General features: G+C 40.2%; 1 protein-coding gene across 4 annotated transcripts in view; it reads right to left on the bottom strand.

Moving 5' to 3' along the window:
* The window catches only part of TAF4B (TATA-box binding protein associated factor 4b), a 76,772-nt gene that overhangs the window by 24,539 nt on the left and 34,685 nt on the right, over window positions 1–17,548 (bottom strand). For 3 of the 4 annotated variants that reach the window (XR_012774440.1, XM_075494535.1, XM_075494537.1), the window contains 6 exons: window positions 16,976–17,081; window positions 11,262–11,431; window positions 11,016–11,096; window positions 8,374–8,504; window positions 2,518–2,643; window positions 1,407–1,463 (listed from right to left, as the gene is read on the bottom strand). Coding sequence is in view for 3 of the 4 variants with exons in the window: in XM_075494535.1 (XP_075350650.1) it covers window positions 1,407–1,463; window positions 2,518–2,643; window positions 8,374–8,504; window positions 11,016–11,096; window positions 11,262–11,431; window positions 16,976–17,081 (671 nt within the window). In the remaining variant the exon portion in view is untranslated. The remainder of the gene's footprint in view (window positions 1–1,406; window positions 1,464–2,517; window positions 2,644–8,373; window positions 8,505–11,015; window positions 11,097–11,261; window positions 11,432–16,975; window positions 17,082–17,548) is intronic. The other variant, XM_075494536.1, reaches the window with a different exon arrangement.

Below are 17,548 nucleotides of genomic sequence, written 5' to 3'. Positions count from 1 at the left end.
TAGAGGCAAACTGGGAAGGGCTTTAGGGCAACTTTGTTCTCACAGATTGTAAGCATGAAGAAAAAGTTATAAGCAGAAAAAAAGAATTAAAAGATAGATAGTAAAGCAGACTCCTCCTCTCTCCTCTTATTTTACAAATTTCTTCTATTACGGTGCAAATCCAGAGCATTGATTCTAATACTATTTTACTGGATTTCCATTTGTTTTGCCTGGGCTCCTACATTAATCCAAACAATAAGGGCCTCTAAAGCATTCATAAATAACCTGCTGCTGCTGCTGGCACCTAGGAGCCAAGTGCAGCAATGTTAAGCAACAACAAATTTCATAGTTCAAGAGGCACAGTTAAGGAAAAAGGTTGCTCAGAAAATCACTCTCATTTAGCACAAAGATCCTTAAAAATTGCATGAAATCAGTCAAGTAACTATAGAAACCAATTTCTTCAGCTCTGTATCACACGTCTCACACCTCAATTGTCTTTATTATCGTCTGCTGTCAGATCCTTAATCAGAAATGTGAACAGGCTTGATGATTTATTCAGCAGGGAAAAGAATCTGTAGGTCAAGTGAAAAATTTCACACACACATACACACGCACACACATCTTCAACCTTAGGTACTTTCATTTCATTCTGTTCCCAGTAGCTCTGGGGGCAACTCCAGTGAGATCCAATATTAAGGCTCAATTAAAATAAGCTCCAATTAGTGGAGCTTTTTTCTCTCAGGCTAGAAAAGTCAGGAAATGGATATTGGGAAATGTAAAAAGTCAGCTACTGAGAGGAGGCTGCAGACATAAATGAACTTATTTGTTGATTTCTACAGTTGCTATGCAGAGGCCTCTGGGAGTAAAAGCTTAACCAGTCTAAGCTATAAACTAAAACCCCTGCAGCTAAACATGAACTGTGTGAAACAAGGGCTCCATTCCAGAACAGAAAACTGCTGGGCCCAGAAAATTAAAAGCCAGAGGCGTTTTCCATTTAAAACTAAATCCCAGTACCGCCTCCCAGCCAAAGAATTATAAGCAGTATCAGATTTACAAAACGAACAATTACCCTGGAAAAATGTAGCCTATTGTACAGTCCCAGATGCTAAATCTCAAAGTTTCTTTTTTTTTTTTCTTTTTTTTTTTTCTAATCCCACATTATATTCCTACCAAGTGTACTGCTGCAGTTTACAAAGGACCGTTTCTAGACAGGACTGAAACTACAAAAATAAAATGTTAAAAAAGAGAGCTCATAATTCATTGACCTCATTTGAAGCACTGCCCTTGCCTGTGGCAGTTCCTGTCCTTCCCCAAGGCCTCTGCAAATGGTATGCAGCAGCAAAATAAACCCTGACCTAATTGCCAGGACAGGGCTGCCAACCTTCTCTCAACACACAAAGGCAAGCATGGTAACTGGAAAGTCCTACCTCTTTCGCTTTCTGCTTTAACCGCAGTTGCTCTGGATCTTCTTTATTGGAACGGCTCTACCAAAGGAAGAGGAAAAAGACTGAATAGAAATTACTGGCATCCAAACACCATCGTATCCGTTAAATATTTAATAAATGACAATTTTCTATGGTGATTGAAAGATTTAGCTCCAGGGGTGAATGCCTCAATCCAGACTGGCTTCCCTCCCCCTCCATGCACATACGCGCAACCCCCTCCTCATCTGGGCCGGCTGCCTCTGCTCTAGCCTGAAGCAAGATTAAGCTGAAAATGATGCTAACAGTGTCAGTCAGGTCCAGTCTAGGCATGATGTTGTTCATGTCAGCAGCAGACACTTAAAAAGGACAGGAAGTATAGGAAAGAAAGGGAGTCATACTCATGCAAGTACTACACAATTCTTTCAAATCTAGATTAGGCTTCCACCCAAGGGGCTCCAGAATTCAGCTTGAAACAAAACAAAAAAACCCCAACAAACAGAAAATGATCAAGTCACATCTGGTGGAGCAACATCTCCTGATTTTTATTTTTTTTTTTTTGCTCCTGTTCTTGAGGGGAGGGAAGGGGGAAGAAGGGTACTTATTCTGCACTAGCAGTGGCTCCATCAGGAGTTCGCAGATGCTAGGGTACCAGCTCCAAGGCTAGCCCTCTGATCTGACTACAGAAAACATATATCTGGCAGGGTGGTGGATCTCACCAGGCTCCAACTTGAACAAGCATAGTGAACCCATACTTTCAAACAGTGCCATACATGGATATGGAGAAAAACATACCAATTTCAGAGCCAGAAATAGAGCCAGGAAGGACATTTATGGCTATGTGAATACTTATTTTGTTTCATTTTGACCAGTAGGAATAATCTCAAAAGAAGAGTTCACCCCACCACACATTTGAAAAAACTCCTGTGATTTTTTTAAAGAATGTAAAAAGCTAAAATCCTTTTCTGTATAGCCTAAGCTATCCTAAACATTACTGATTTCTAGTTATAGGGTTAATGGTTACTACATTTAAAGCAGAAATAGGAGAAACCTGAAGATGCTCACCAGTCTAAGGGACACCATGACTTCCTTGGAAAGCAAGAAGTAAAGTTCTTACCTTGGCTGCTCGAAGCAACATTTCACGTTCCTCTTCATCCTTTCTCTGCTTTTCTAGGTGATCAAGCTTTTCAAGAAATCTCAGCTGTGCTCTGGTGTCACTAGATACGATGTACCTATCACTCCCCTGGAAAGAGAAGTTTGTCACAGACAACCAGACTTTTATATACTCCACTAGAGCTAATAAACCCAATGGGAACAACCTGAAAAGAACACCACTATTTTTTCAAAGCTGAAAAGTGAAGGCTGTTTTGGAAAGACTTCAGGTGGTAGGTAGTCATTTACGCAGCTCCTCTGCGCTGAAGCATGTTTCCTGGCATCTGTGACTAATAAGAGGTTATTGAACAAGTGACATTAATAACATCTAGTCTATATTGACTATAACAACAATAACATCTTTAAGTCTAAAGGCTAAAATTTTGTTTTAAACAGCAACTTCATATCCAGTAAACATACGTACAAGACTGTCTTCTGGACAGGTTAAAATGGAAAAAAAAAATTGTAAAGCAACAGAATATCATATCCTTTCCCCTTTAAAGAAAAGGGGTGAAGAAAAAAAATAAAATTTAACATTTTAAGTTTCTAGTGTTTGATGTTCTAGTTTCAGCCATTTAATCCAGAATTTGAAATAAGCCTCACCTGGTATTTCCAAAAAGAGGTTTTATGGAGCAGAGGGGTGGTTTAGAACTAGTTATAATGAATCTTGGGGGTGGGGAAAGTGACATAAATTATATATGGTTTATTATAGCTTTAGGAATACATATTTTTTCCTCAGTGGATGCTCTCAAGTCATAGAATAGTTTATGTTGAAAGGTGACCTGTGAAAGTGATCTGGTCCAGCCCCTGTGCAAAGCTGGGCCAGTGAATACGAATGAATAGTTCCAACGACTGGACACGCACGCATTGAAACAAGACTATGGTCCTTTTGATCTAAAAAATAACAATCAGTAGTTTATTTTTCATACTATTTTTGCCCTCACTGGAAAGTCTGAGTTTAGTTTTACTTCAGATAGGAAAGAAGACAGAGAAAGGAAAGATCTAAAATGTGGTCAACTGGCAATGAAAAGCTTGTTTTTACTATTTTGCTCTTCCAAAGACAGGCTATTTAAGCCATGCACTGGTCAGAGGGCATTAGGCAGGGAGCCCATTCTAGATGAGGCACGTCTGTGCCACCTGTTTGTACACTCTCTAATGCACATCCTCAAGTCGTCATCTTTCTCTGTTACTTTGTGAACTTGTCTTTTCCTGAGAAATTTATCCTTGGGCTTTTACCAGCCAAACACACTATATACTTTCAGCAACCCTTCTTTCTACCCTACCCCAATCTCACACTTCAATGAAGTGACCTTGACACACAACTGTATTTTACCGCTGTATTTTAGGCAAGGGTATATTTTAAGTATACAGACTATCAGCGACTTGAGTTGCTAAATTTTTAGTTTTCAAACACGCTATACTCAGACTCATCTTCCCATAGCCAGTCATCTACTTTTAAAAGCTGGGAGGAAAGTAAAAGTCTTCTTGTGGGGCACCGTTGTCTCCCAATCTGAATTCTCACAACACAGCCAGAGCATGAAATCAATCCCTCTTCTGTTATTAAGTTTGGTCCTTTTCAATAGCCACCACATTGTCATGTATCACCAACTGTGGCTCACACCACACCATGTGTTGCCACCAAGGAGACTTTCTTTCCCAAGCAGAGTCTGTGGCTCTGCAACAAACCTTTCCCCCCTCTTCTGTTACTGCTCAAGATTTTTTTTTTACTGCTCCCCACAAAACATATGCTACTTCGAGTCAGTCTCAGTACATTAGTACAATTTGTTTTGAAGCAGCAGTTTATAACAATACACCACCATGCTGCAATCCTTTTAAAGGGACAAAGAAGAAAGCCATATTACCAGAAGATTATTTTTTCCAAAGTTTAGAAGTGTTTCACTTTGGAATGCCCCAAGTCAGAGTTAGATACTTACGTTTTTAAAGCCAAATCCAAGACCCTATGCCAATTAAGCATGCAAGCCTCTCAACCAGAAGCACTCCAATGCACTACCATGAGCTTATATGGGACAAGAAATGGGTGCACTCATAACAGTACTTCAGCTCATCAACAACTATTTTAAGATACCTTATTTCAGGTCTTTTTAGAAGAGGAATGCCTGCAGTTATATATTGTCCTATTCAATAAACTTGTTCTCTGTGATCATTTAGCACTGAATTGCTTAGACAGAAAACTTTATATTGTATACCCATTCATAACTTGTAGCCATTACTGTTATGATGAGGAAAGTTGGATTCAGTTTTTGTCCATGTAACAGTTTAACTTCCTCACATAAGGCCAAACTGTCCCCAGCCACAACAGTGTACAATCCCAACAAAACTAAAGTTACAAGTGTAATCAAGAACAGAATTTAACTTAGTGATAAATAAAGCATGTAACCACAGTACAGAATGTGGTTAGATTTGTATGCACCAAAGCTGAACTTGTATATCCGAGAGTTAAAAAGTCATTTTTACTTTAACTGAGCTAAATTTAACCCGGAGTTCGCTTTGCTGTCCTGAAAGAAGCTATTGCTTTCACACAACAATAGCACATTGGTGCAGCTATACAATTCTTGTTATGAAATTCATTCCTCCATGCTTTTTTTTTTTCCCTTCAAGAGAAATGTATATACTTAAGGCTTCTCCACGGATGCACTCTAAAGCACAGCCAATTCCTGCCAAAATGTTTATGTTAGGTTTACACGTATTTGAAACATTCCCAGGTATGTCTTTAGTGAGAAGAGAGCTGGCAACAAATTCAAGAACAGCTATATGCCTTGTCTGCGATTTGCAACTTCCTTCCTAGATTGTCACATACCTGTAAATGAATCTGAAACCTGACTATGGCACTTGTAGTTTAGCACTGGGAATGTATTGCATGTCCAGGGGCACAAAGGAAAAACCCACATACAGGGAAGCTGTGCTCCACTTCAGTCCATCAGGAAAGAAGTTGGAAGAATCCCACAAAGACCAGTTCTCCCACGAAATCTGAACAGTTTAAGTCACATTGAACAGCCTTGCTGAGGACAGAGCAGGAACACAGGCAGCTGCAGAGGCTCAGCTACTATGTGGGAACCTATTAAGCTTTGGCTTTTATATAGTCAACCCCTAAACCAAGTTAATAACAGAAAAACTTCTGCTAAGTTACTTCTGCACTCTGCAGTCTGATGGCAGCGTGGGGTGGGTAGGAGGAGGCTGGCTGGTTTTACATTTAGGGGTGCTCACTCTTTCACTACATTTAGAGCTTACCCCTTAAACCAATGCAGCTGCCACACCATACTGCCCTACAGATCGTGCAATTTAGGGTTGCCGTGTTTTACTGCTACTGCACATGGGGAAAACGTTTTCATGAAGTAATGTTTATAGCACAGCACCATACTATGCCTCTCAAAGCCATGTGCTCGTGGGCTCCAAACACAGGAGCCCGGCAGTCATCTCATGCTGTGCTGAATCCACCCACATCAAAAACTTTTTTTAATCACTGTACCGTTTAGTTGTCATTATTCATTCTGGTCTTGGGTATCATATTATGTCACATGCATACTCTTATACCTCAGCAGTTCTCCAGATTATAGGAGGGAAGCAGCCGAGGAACCAAACCAGCTAGCTAATTGCCTTTATGGTCTTACCAAGGCTCTTTAAAGGCACTGCAAACAAGACTTGCAGCACAGAGAGCAGCTTAACAACAATCTGAAGGGCTATTCCTACTTCAGATAGAGACCACCATGATAGTTTTATCCTAATTAAGTTAGTAACTTCCAATTATATGCCTTTAATTTTTCCTCCTTAAATTTAGCAAAAAAGGGCAAAAGTTGGCAAGACTACATGGTGGTATGGTATGAAGCTTTTACCCTGCCAACTCTCTCTCTCTGCAGGGCTACCCATCAGACGTAAGCTGCTAGGCATGAGCTGAGCAAACTAGGAAGAAGAGTTTCCTGAGTATGAGCCCATGAATTACTGGCTTTTTACATGAACTTCTACCCTAACAAAGTTACCTTGGTTTCACCACACCTACTCCTATTACTGTTTGTCTTTTTGTAATCAAGATAGGCCAATACAAAGCCTTACAGGGCAACTACCCAATCCTCTTGGAAAGGCTCTGGATAATTCTCTGAAATACACAGAGCCCACATTGCACACTGGTGCCTATCAATAGCCTAGAGGGAAAAGAGGACAGGGACAAGCAGCGGGGCAGATGGAATACAGGGCTGTGTAAATACATATATAAACGCATAGCAGGGGTCCAAAACCCTGTAGTGTTCTGTTCTTGAACTTAGATTTCTAAAAGCCTGTCAGCATCTCTCAGAATAATTACTCACAAATGCAATCCTGTAGGACACTCCTCTGTAGTGTAATACCATCTTCCTAACGGAAGAGGGTACCTGTGCCTTTAGGATTATTATGCCCACCAGTTTTTTGTTTGTTTGTTCTGTTTTTGAGAAAAGAGGAAGAGAAAGCAAGCTTATTGCAGTCTTACAATCTTATCATTGCTTCTGGCAACTCAATCAGACAAAAACCTATCAGTTTTTCTATTGCTCTAGTTCAATGAGAAAGAAATCAGCCCTATCAAGCCTACTGTCCAAAAACAGTCCCTTGTGTCCTTGGTGTCTGCAAGACACTAAGTCCTACTGGTTACTCAGGACTTCAGCTTCCACCTCACTTTTGCTCATGAGCTCTATTGGATCTCCCACTTTGGAGAGACAACACAGAACGTGTGTAGATTTCTAAAGACTTCTCGTAAAAAAACTCTATACTTTTTCTGTATTGATTTTTTTTCTACTGCATCTTCTGGCAAGGAACAGCATACGCCAACTGCTCCAGACATCACTATAAATACTCTGAAGTTTCCAAATAGTTCCTGCTCTTTACTATTGCTTCTCCAGTGCTTAAAAGCCTGTAAAAAGTGTTCAGTACAAAAATAACTCCTACCCCATCAGTTAGTTGCTCTTGTTAAATTTCATTAAGTATAAAGTTCCTGTAAAAAAAAAAAAAAACAAACCAAAAACAAACAAACAAACAAAAAAAAAACCAAAAAAAACCACAACCAAACAAACAAGAACTTAAGAGTTGACAGATACCTCTGCATCTAACTTACAATTTTTTTCTAAAACAGCTTGATACTGAAAACAGTAAGGACTAATATCTTATTATTGAACGACCAAAAAAAGCCTGAAAGAGCTATTTTGGCCACTACTAAGTTATTGCTTCCCATTTGTACCACACAAGCATCTTAAGGGATACTGGCTCACTGGAACCCAATATTAAATTATAACCCATTTATACTGAATGAAGCTAATACAAGAGGGAGGGGAGGGAATCTTAAGTAGCACTGGCGGGAAAAAAGTTCCGGAAACTTTAAGATCAAAGGGGTCTCTGCCTTCACATGGAGCACTTTCTAAAAATAAAATACTCAATTCAGTTTCCCAAGGCTTTTTACTGAGCCAATACTGCAGTTCCACCAACAGTAAATGCATAAAGCAAACACAAGCCCCTAAATCAACCTGACCACCAAGAGCATTCAAAAATAGCTTTACATTTACCATCCAAGACAGATTTTTGTATAACAGCCACCACTTCTATGGAAGAGGAGAAACGCATGCATTTACTCTTATGCTGGGTTTTAAGAGCACCTATCCAACAAGTCGAATGGAAAATGTAAGGAATAGTTAGAGGCTATAAGCAGTTAAAACAAAACCAGCCTTCGGTAGATACTGAAAATGCACATATTGTATATGATGTGCCTCTACTCGGAAGAGGTTTACCTTCAAGGCTGCAAAGCAGGAAAACTTTGGTGCAAAACTTGCTTAATGGTTTCCTTTACCTTGTGGGTTGATACTCTGTGCTGAGCAATTACAGTTAGTTTTTCTAGGAGCCCTCGTAATCTCTCCTGTGTAGCGTGGGAGATCAAGTTCACAACATCAGAGTTAAGTTCCATAATGTCATGCCTTTTACCTGTGGAAGCAGAGAAAATCCATTACGTGTTTTAGTAGTAGCTGATAATTGAAATAATTAGCACAGCAGGTATTCTGTTCCCCCTGGAAGTCATACCCATTATGAATAAAGGTTTGGAGATTATGATTTTCCTGGTAAAGTCACAACTTCAAAGATCTTAGACATTACATTAATAAAACTTAGCCTGGAGCTTCAGAAAATATAGACATTGTTTCACTTAGCCTCCAGAACCACTCTCCTTGCAAGGTCATTTATAGGACAAAGTTAATAAGAACACAAATCAAGCTTCATGTTCAGGGAGGGGGAGAAGCGGTAGCTGTAGAAATTAGTGCCATATTCTGTTAATTCCAGTAATTAAAAAAAAATAGAGAATTACATTTTGCCCTGCTTGACACCGTGCTTGTTAACAACTCATGACATTTATTCGATGAGCGGGGATGGTTTTTCCAGTGCACTCCAGGCACACAGGACCCTCTCACCTGCCTCGACCGACCGGCACAGGGCAGGCAGACCCAACCATCCCACGGCAGCAGCTCAGACAACACAGATCAAGTGCAGCCAGGGTCATCGTGCCATCACCTTCAACCTTTTCTCTCGGGCTGCCACTGCCTCTCTCCGTTTCAGCAGCTGTGACCAAGGCTGGCGACAGCTCCAGGCAAAGCTGTCCCAGCCCCGTGCCCGGAGCTGGGCATCACCTCCGCAACCTTCCTGCGGCTGCAGGCTGCCGACAGAGAAGCCTGCCTGTGGCTGACACCATTGATCACTGAATGCAACTCCGTCAAGACACCTGGACAGCAGCAACTTTTCCCTGGTAGGCATGGCAGGCAGCAGTTTCACACGCTTCGTACGCCGTACCCGTCAGAAGCGCTTTTCCTCGCCCCTCACTGCATTTACAGTGGCTGTAATACTTTATGATGCAATATACAGCACGCCTTCAAAACCCATTTCAGTATTTATTGCCAAGTGGAGTGTTAAGAACGGATAAACAGTACACTGTAAAAAAACTAATCACCTATTTCATTTGCCTTTGCTACTCTAACTGAAAATGAATAACAATCTCGCAAGACAGGGAGAATCTACAATGCTTTCCTAGATACGATCAAAGCGTTCCCACTGTTTGATCTCGGCCAGTAAGCATTGGCCTGTACCTTAGCTGAGTGCAAAGCTCATTTTGCTCAAGCACCTTTCAACACTTCCTCAGCAGTTTCCCACTATACGATCAGAATACTGAAATGTCAACTTGAAGACAAAACAAAATCCCCCCAAACCTCAAGACCTGCCTCCACACACACACACACACTTCCTAAACCTAAGAGGGCTCGGTTCAAGAGCTGAAGCATTCATTTTCTGAATTGCTGTACTCCCTGACAGTATTCCTTTCTTTGCACTCAAAACGCTTTTCATTTACGACATGAATTATTATTATTAATGTGGAACAACTGCCATACCAGCCATGAAACAGCCAGGCTTGTATTCTCCATCTTTCAATGAGTTGTCTTCACACCCCAAACCAGACAATTATTCTAGAAGTACTTTCTCTTTATGTTTTTGTAGAGCTCTCTATTTCTCCTTATATCTAGTTCCCATGGATGACTGGTTAACCCTCTACTGAATTTTGAGAAAAGCTTCTAGGCCCCAGTTTCAATGTGTCTTTTCCCTTTTCCACTAGTAGCACAGCACTTACTTCACTCAACTATGCCCAATACAGCTCAGATGGCACATCTGGTTAACTAGTGTGGGATGTATTGAGGTAGCACACAGCATTTGCAGGTTACATGCTCGTCACAGGCTAGCTGCTTAGGTTTGGACTAAGAACAAGCTGCATGTAGAAAGACTTTGTGATCATGGAGTTAAACCACTGTGACAGAATAATGACTGCATGTATGAACTGCAGGCCCTCCTGAATGCTCAGCTGTAAAACCCACTGTTCCAGTATGGCAAGCTACCAGGCAGAGAGCAGGAGCAAGGAGTTGAGCAACATTCATCCAGTTTGCTGTAGACAGCAGTGGTAGCAATCAGTGTGGTATTATACAAAGGCATGCTCCCTGCTCTGACATAATACAACATTGCTAAGCAACAGTTATTATTTTGCCCAGAAACTAACAGCTGAGATGATACATACACTAAATACTTCCTATTACAGTTTAGTCTCAGCCATTCAACATACATTCCACAGTATTATTCACTGATACAAACAGCTTTAACATCTCTTTAACATAAAATTAATGAAAGATTTTTCCATAGAGGGAGTCATACATAAAGGTCTGCCCTGTGCATACCCACAATTTGAAACTTCCTCCTAATCACATGGGCAGGATCTGTAATGTTGGTCAATAGAGTACATATATCTGAAACAGGCTGAAGAATGCAAAAGCTGTTAGGAAAGTCAGTGTAATGCATCAAGTTAGGAGCTGCAGAAAAGCATGCTTAAGTGTTTGATTTGACACTACCATCTATATGGTTATTATGTGTTCCATTAACTTTAAAGTAATAAAGTTGCTCAGTTCTCACATGTACAAGTGGCACCAATTTCTTTTTTCTGGTTGTGCTTCGGACTATTTCCATGCAAAAAAATTAGAGAACAGTTATTTCCTAGAAAGGGAAGTAAAAACTCAGTGTAGTTTGGTAGAAACACATAAATTGAGAAGGCAGATTTTAATAGTTCCAGCTCCTTCTTCAAAGATTGGAGGCTGGCTGATGAAACAGGCAAGGAAATACTTCATCCATACATATCTGTTACATATGCTTTGTTCTCACCTATGTTCAAGATCTTCTTCTGAAGTGCTTCTGAGGAGAGAAAAGGTTCATCTGCACAAGAGCGGACCACTGTACCAACGAGCTCAGAGTTTGTTGCCAAAATGCACGCATTCTCCTCATTAAGATTGACCCCAGCCATACAAGTCACATCATTTATGTCATCTTCATCTCTACTAAAGAGAAAACCAACATTTTATGCTTCGTTCAGAATGGATACACAGGAAAAGCCTCTGACTATCAACAAACAGCCACATTCACGTATCTTGGAGGCTACCCCTATACAATAGATGTTTAGCGTGGGCGTGGACAGGGACAGACTGCTCCTAAAAGCTTTCACACTTCAGTGAAGTGCCTCAAACATTAGCTTGACTAATGCCTCTGTTGCTAGGCGTGCAAAGCTTTTACATGAAACTGAAATTTTGAGCAAGCTCGGAAAACAAGGACTGAGGTAAACCTGGATTAAAAGTCCCCACAATCCCCCCACCCTGCACCACTGCTCTTACAGCCTGAAATTTGTTCTAAAACTTTAATTCACCAGGTAGAACCAAGTGTTGAATACTGACTCATTGAACTTATAAACAAGCCTATTTTCTAACTGAGATGCCTGTCCTATGAACTGAAGCTTACAGGACAAGTGTATTAGCACAAACCTGATCTTCACTTTTGTTTTAGTGAGTTCCCTTAAAAAATAAGATACAAACGCTCCTTGTCAGTAGTATACCTAACCAACCAGACCTTGCCCTTTGAATCAGTCCTACCATACAGTACTCGTGTACGTAGCAAGGAGGATGCTATGCTTCTGAAGAATCGCGGCAGAGCTCTAGTTCTTAACATCCCTCCGTTAGCTGGATTCTGCTGTAGCAGCTTTGGTCTACATGTTCAAAATAAAAACTCAAGCCTGGCATACTTAGGGCTAACTTAACTAAGACTAGTTATAATCACAGCGAAGCTCATGTTAAGCAAAAAGCCTGTGTGCCTCAGCTTTTTTATTTTTAAAAAAGATCATTTCAGTTAAAATACTGAATGAATTTTATATATGGGAAAAGCTTTTGCAAGACTTTAGCAATGAAAATACCCAAGTTCTTTTCAATTAAGTTTAAATCATCAAAAGAAAGCCTTTTTTGCTTTACAAAATGACAAAGGCCCTAATGGTGGCTTCAAGGGTCTAGAACCAGAACACAAGTCGGCCTTATTAATACAGACAGATGGAAGCACTCAATCTGCAGGTCTTCTGATTTGGAAAACAAAAGAAAGCAAAAACCAAAACCACCACCCCACCCCCCCCCACCCCCCCGAAAAGTATTCACTGGCAAGGTTTGATAAAGTTCATCTTCAGAAAATACTGTGTGGCCTACTTAACTCTTGAACAAGGGGGGTTAGTCAGAAACTTGACGTTCTTAGGTGAAATGGGATCTCTTGGAGGCTGTCTTGTGACTGGCAACAGGTAGAAGCTGAAGTTATTAGAACATGGATTAGGTTTGAGCAATACTCAAAAGACAAGAAAGCGTTGGGATTTTTTCTTAAACTATAGATGCATTTTCTCCTTTGGGCTTCAATAGGTTTCTATGGCGCAAGTCTTCTCCCACAAACTTCTAGAGAGAAGCCTGGCTAGGAAAGGAGTCCAGCCTTCTCCTACTCCTCCTGCTGTTCGTTTGTGTGCCCTCATGGCTAGGAGTTTGTGTGATTTGTTCAGGGAAAAGGATACCCAACATAGTCTCAAACCAGCTTCATTCATTAAGTCTAACTAGACATAGCTTCCTGACTAGACTTGTGCCCCAAATCCATCGTGCTAAGAAAAGCGTTAAACCCTAGGATTGTCAGAATGGTTAAGTGACCACAGTTATGATTCAAGCTGAAGTCACCGCTGCCAGAACAGCTTCCCTCCTCCTACCCCTTCACAACCAGCAACTGAGCAGTTCCAAGCATATACTCATGCTCTATCAGCCTAACAGAGACCCTGATCTTTCAAGAAGTGTGTAAATGAAGCTTTGCTGCATGCTAATTGAGTGCTAACTGATCTTCACAAGTACACTCCAGTTTCCTCTTCTTAATGACCACTAGAGAGAAGTATTTGCTGTTGGCAGAGACAAGAATCCCCCCGAAGTGCAGTGACTGCCACGGATCTGCTGATAAAGGAGATTACAAAATCAGCACAACTAGCACCAAGAACATACACCACAAGCTATCAGAGCTGCAGATACTGGAACCTGACATCACCCCAAGGGAGCTGTTTATGGAATCCAAGTAAGGATGCTTGCACCTCAGGTACAACTGTATAGTACACAATTTCAGTAAACCATTTTAGCATTTAATCTGGCAACATACTCCAAATACTCAAGCAAGGAGGTGGTAAACTTCTACACTATACATCTATCCACCTTTCTACATACACAAGTTTCAATTCTCTAAAACCAGCCTTTATCAGGTTACTACTTTCTTTAATATTTCCATGCATACAGTCTCTCTTGTGAGTACACACATACAAGAACTTATATGCAAATAGACATGTCTACCTGTACTGTTTTTAAGGACTAGTTCTAACTTCTCCACTGTGGGATATAAGTTTGCATTAAGTCACCAAGTTACTAGCCTTGATAAAAGATTAATTTGCACCTAGGAAAACACTGCTGCACTTATTTTACTTAACCCAAAGAAACTATCATTAAATTTTCTTAAAAGTAGTGCTTACTAAAGATTAATGCAAGTTTCAGAAGCCGTGTTACGTTTGTACTTTTTACTATTCTTTTTTTCCTTGTTGTTCAAACAAAACTCAATCATTTTAAGTAAGGTATCATGTACTTGGAGTAAGCTATAAAAATCATTCTACTAAAGTGATAAATTTAAAATATTCCAGCGTATAAATGCAGACGTTTCTGTTGGATATGGACTTGCTTTCATTATCAGCAATCTCTCCATAAAGCCCCTCTTCTACACCACTTCCTTTAATGCTTTTTGCATTTGATCATGTCATACCCAGAAATCAAGAAGAAAAACTCTCCCAGCTGTTATAAGTCTCCAGCGATTTAAGCTTATCAGGACAAGGTGGAAAAACAGAACACAGAGTTCTGAGTGCTACCCTGCATGAAGTCAGGTTTGACATTTATACTGAATATTCCACTGGAAAAGAAGCCCAAGCAAGGCAGATACAGCGCACATCTATGAATTTCCCTGTATTGGCTGAAAAGTGAGTCTGTGGCACCCTCTGGTGTTTGACCAACGCACATGTCTTCTTCTGAATCCATCTTTTATTTACTCCATTTTATACAACAGTCAAAGGGAAAACTAGAAAAGCATGCTTAACCCAAACCTCCGTGCACCATCACGGACAACTATTTGGGACAGAACAATTCCAGCGCAGCAGGAATGCCCAGCACTCCCCACCACTACGGGACAGGAGGAGCAGCTGCCCAGATGTTCTCCACTCTGCTGTCTCATTCCTCTTTGTCTGCTATTTGAGATTGCTGGTGCCTTCCAGACAAAATGCACAAGTCAGAGTTCTATGTGCTTTGGAGAACACCTCTATTAAATAGAACAGATGCAAAACAAATATTTGAAGATGCAAATATGTGTCTTATTTTTTCCAGGGTGCTCTAGCATATACTTTGCAGAAGTATGTAGAGCAGTTTAAAAAAAATCTTGCTGCTTTTAAAACAGACTGCCCTTTACAATACATGCCATGGGGCAATCAAGTGCCAGCGATGCCCATACTTAGCTGAAATACTTTCTAGAAGTTTTTTTTTAATTGGGGGGCGGGGGAATTGCCATTTTTTCTACTGCTCATCTCAAGCAACCCAAAACAGCCCATTAAAGAGCAGACAAGGTCAAATTGCAGCTTGTTAAGTACAGCTTAGTGAGTATTATGTTCTCGAATCCTAACCTAACCTAGTCACATAATGGCAGAGGGAGTCAGACTCAATGACATACTGCAACAAGAGACCACAGTTCGAAGTGTCACATGTACAATCACATCAATTACAAGACATGCTCTCTGCCCGTAACGAATCTCATCACAAAACCTGAAAGGGGGCCATGGTGCTTCTCTCTGCCTCACACATGATCAGCAGTTGATGGATCACAGGTCACAAAGAATAGCTGTGCTGGGAATACTGAAAGTCAGGACAGAAAAGAGCAAACCACTTCATGGCTTACTGGGGAATATCTATTGCCCAGGCCAGATTAACACCATGTGGTGCTAGACCTGCTCGGAGAACACACATACTTGACTTAGAGAAGCCAAAAGTTCAGGTACACGCTGCCCAGGTGCAGATATACAAAGATTCTCATACGTAGTTTTTAAAGTCAGCAAGTTTGGTTATAGCAGTGAATAGAAGAAGCACCAGGGGTGTATCCATATAAATTCTTCAGAGACAAGAGACTTACTAGAAAAATTTAGGGTGAGTTAGGGAGATTTCAAATCTGAATTCTTAGGGACTTAAGCTACTTTGAAAATCATAATCCAAAAGCAAGAACAGAAATCCATCTTGGATCACACTGTAAAAGGAGAATTTTTCATACACTAAGAACGTAACAATTCAGGGAAGGAACTTCAAGATTTCAAACTTTTTCATGTAAGACAGTTGATATATTCCAATTGGAAAATCACAGGAAAAAAATTGTTTCTGGTTTGGTTTTTTTTGTAGGAGTTTGTTTGTTTTTTAATTATCATATTTATGATGCGATTGTCTTTTTTTAAAACATCACTACCCAAAATTACATCCAAAATTATCTTGTGAAGTATATTTCATAAGAGCTTGAGGCAGCTGAACAGAGCTATTGCTTTAACATCAGCTTTTCAACTTCCGGCTACCAATGTTTTAAATGTTCACTGTATACTGTATGTTACTGTAAATAACAACAGCTCTTCTCTCTATATATCAGTGCACACAAAGCTGTAGCTTTCAAGAGATGAGAAGTCAACTGGTCCACAAGACAAAGGTGTCACATCTGCTTTTATCCCTGGCAAGAGCAACTTCAAGCTTTCCTTAAAGTCGTAAGACCAATAATGCTTATGGCAGTCTGTACCTCTGTTCCAACATTACATTTCAGATCTACAAAAATAATTTCTGCTTTTGAAAAGTTAATCAGTTACCAGGACTAAAAGCTTTAAGCACTCTTGTAATCTAAAGGCCTAGAGAATATGCCAGAAGCCATAATTAGAGGTCTAGTCAAAGACCTTCACCTCCACATATAGGAACAACAAGGAATAAGAGGAGCTAATAAAAGATTCCGAAATACAGCACAGAGCTTTAGACAGGTTACCAGCTAGTCCAAACAACAGTTCAATGCTATCCAGTCATCTGTAAAAAACAGAGGTTATATCTGCTTTAATCCTACAGAGAGCTTTTAATACAAGGTAATTTTGCTTTAGATTAGTTCATAGTACTCATAGGATGGAGATCAATATGCCTCCTCTACAAGTGAAAAAACTGATACACACTGATGCACACTGTTTATAATTACACTCTTGTGATAGCATGATGAAAATCCAACCTCATCAGGACAGTTTTCTTATATTAAGAATCATTAACATCTGCTATGAGGTCAAAATTTTTAGGTTCCCCCTTGCCCATTAGTATTATAACATGAAAACCACCTATCATAAACAGGTTACCAAAGAAAGCTGCTTTTATTTGGGCTCTATTCCCACCTCTATACTTGCTGTCTGTTCCTTTTGTTCCTTCCTATAGTAAGCTTCTGATATTGTTTATTTTTACCTGAAGGATGTTGCTCCATTCTCTTTTATTTTAGCTTTCTGAACAGGAGATGCTTGAAGCGACAGAATTTTATTTCCTGGCAGGGTAATTTGTTTCAGAATGGAACCTAAAACAAAACAAAGAACATGCCATAGTAAAAAGCAAAATGCTAAGACAACTGTTTAATCAGTTCATACTTCTAGCAAAGGCTACTGCAGACTCAATAACAACTAATTAGGTCCTTTTGAAAACCAGACACTCTAGAGCGTTACATTCTACATGTTCTGTATGGCCAAAAACCCTACACGCTCTCAGCAAACATCCTCCTCTGTGCTGACCAGTGAAAGGTTTTAGTGAAAACTGGCTGGCTGAGACAAACTCACCTTATGCATCAACCTGGACCAGCTGAAGGAAAAAGCAAAGTCTCATGAAATTACTCTCAAAAGCATCACGGTTTAAAGGAATTCCACTGCAAGGAGCTTACTTGCAGTATTTTAACAAGTACAAATGTTTGATTGACATGCTTTTAACAGGTGCCAGAAGTAGACATGGCACTGAGTTTCTCATCAGAACTCCAAGCAGACAGTAAAGATG

The sequence above is a fragment of the Mycteria americana genome, chromosome 2 (assembly GCF_035582795.1).
Source record: "Mycteria americana isolate JAX WOST 10 ecotype Jacksonville Zoo and Gardens chromosome 2, USCA_MyAme_1.0, whole genome shotgun sequence".
NCBI lineage: Eukaryota > Metazoa > Chordata > Aves > Ciconiiformes > Ciconiidae > Mycteria > Mycteria americana.
The sequence above is the reverse complement of the archived record's forward strand: the minus strand, read 5'-3'. Positions and strand labels throughout refer to the sequence as shown.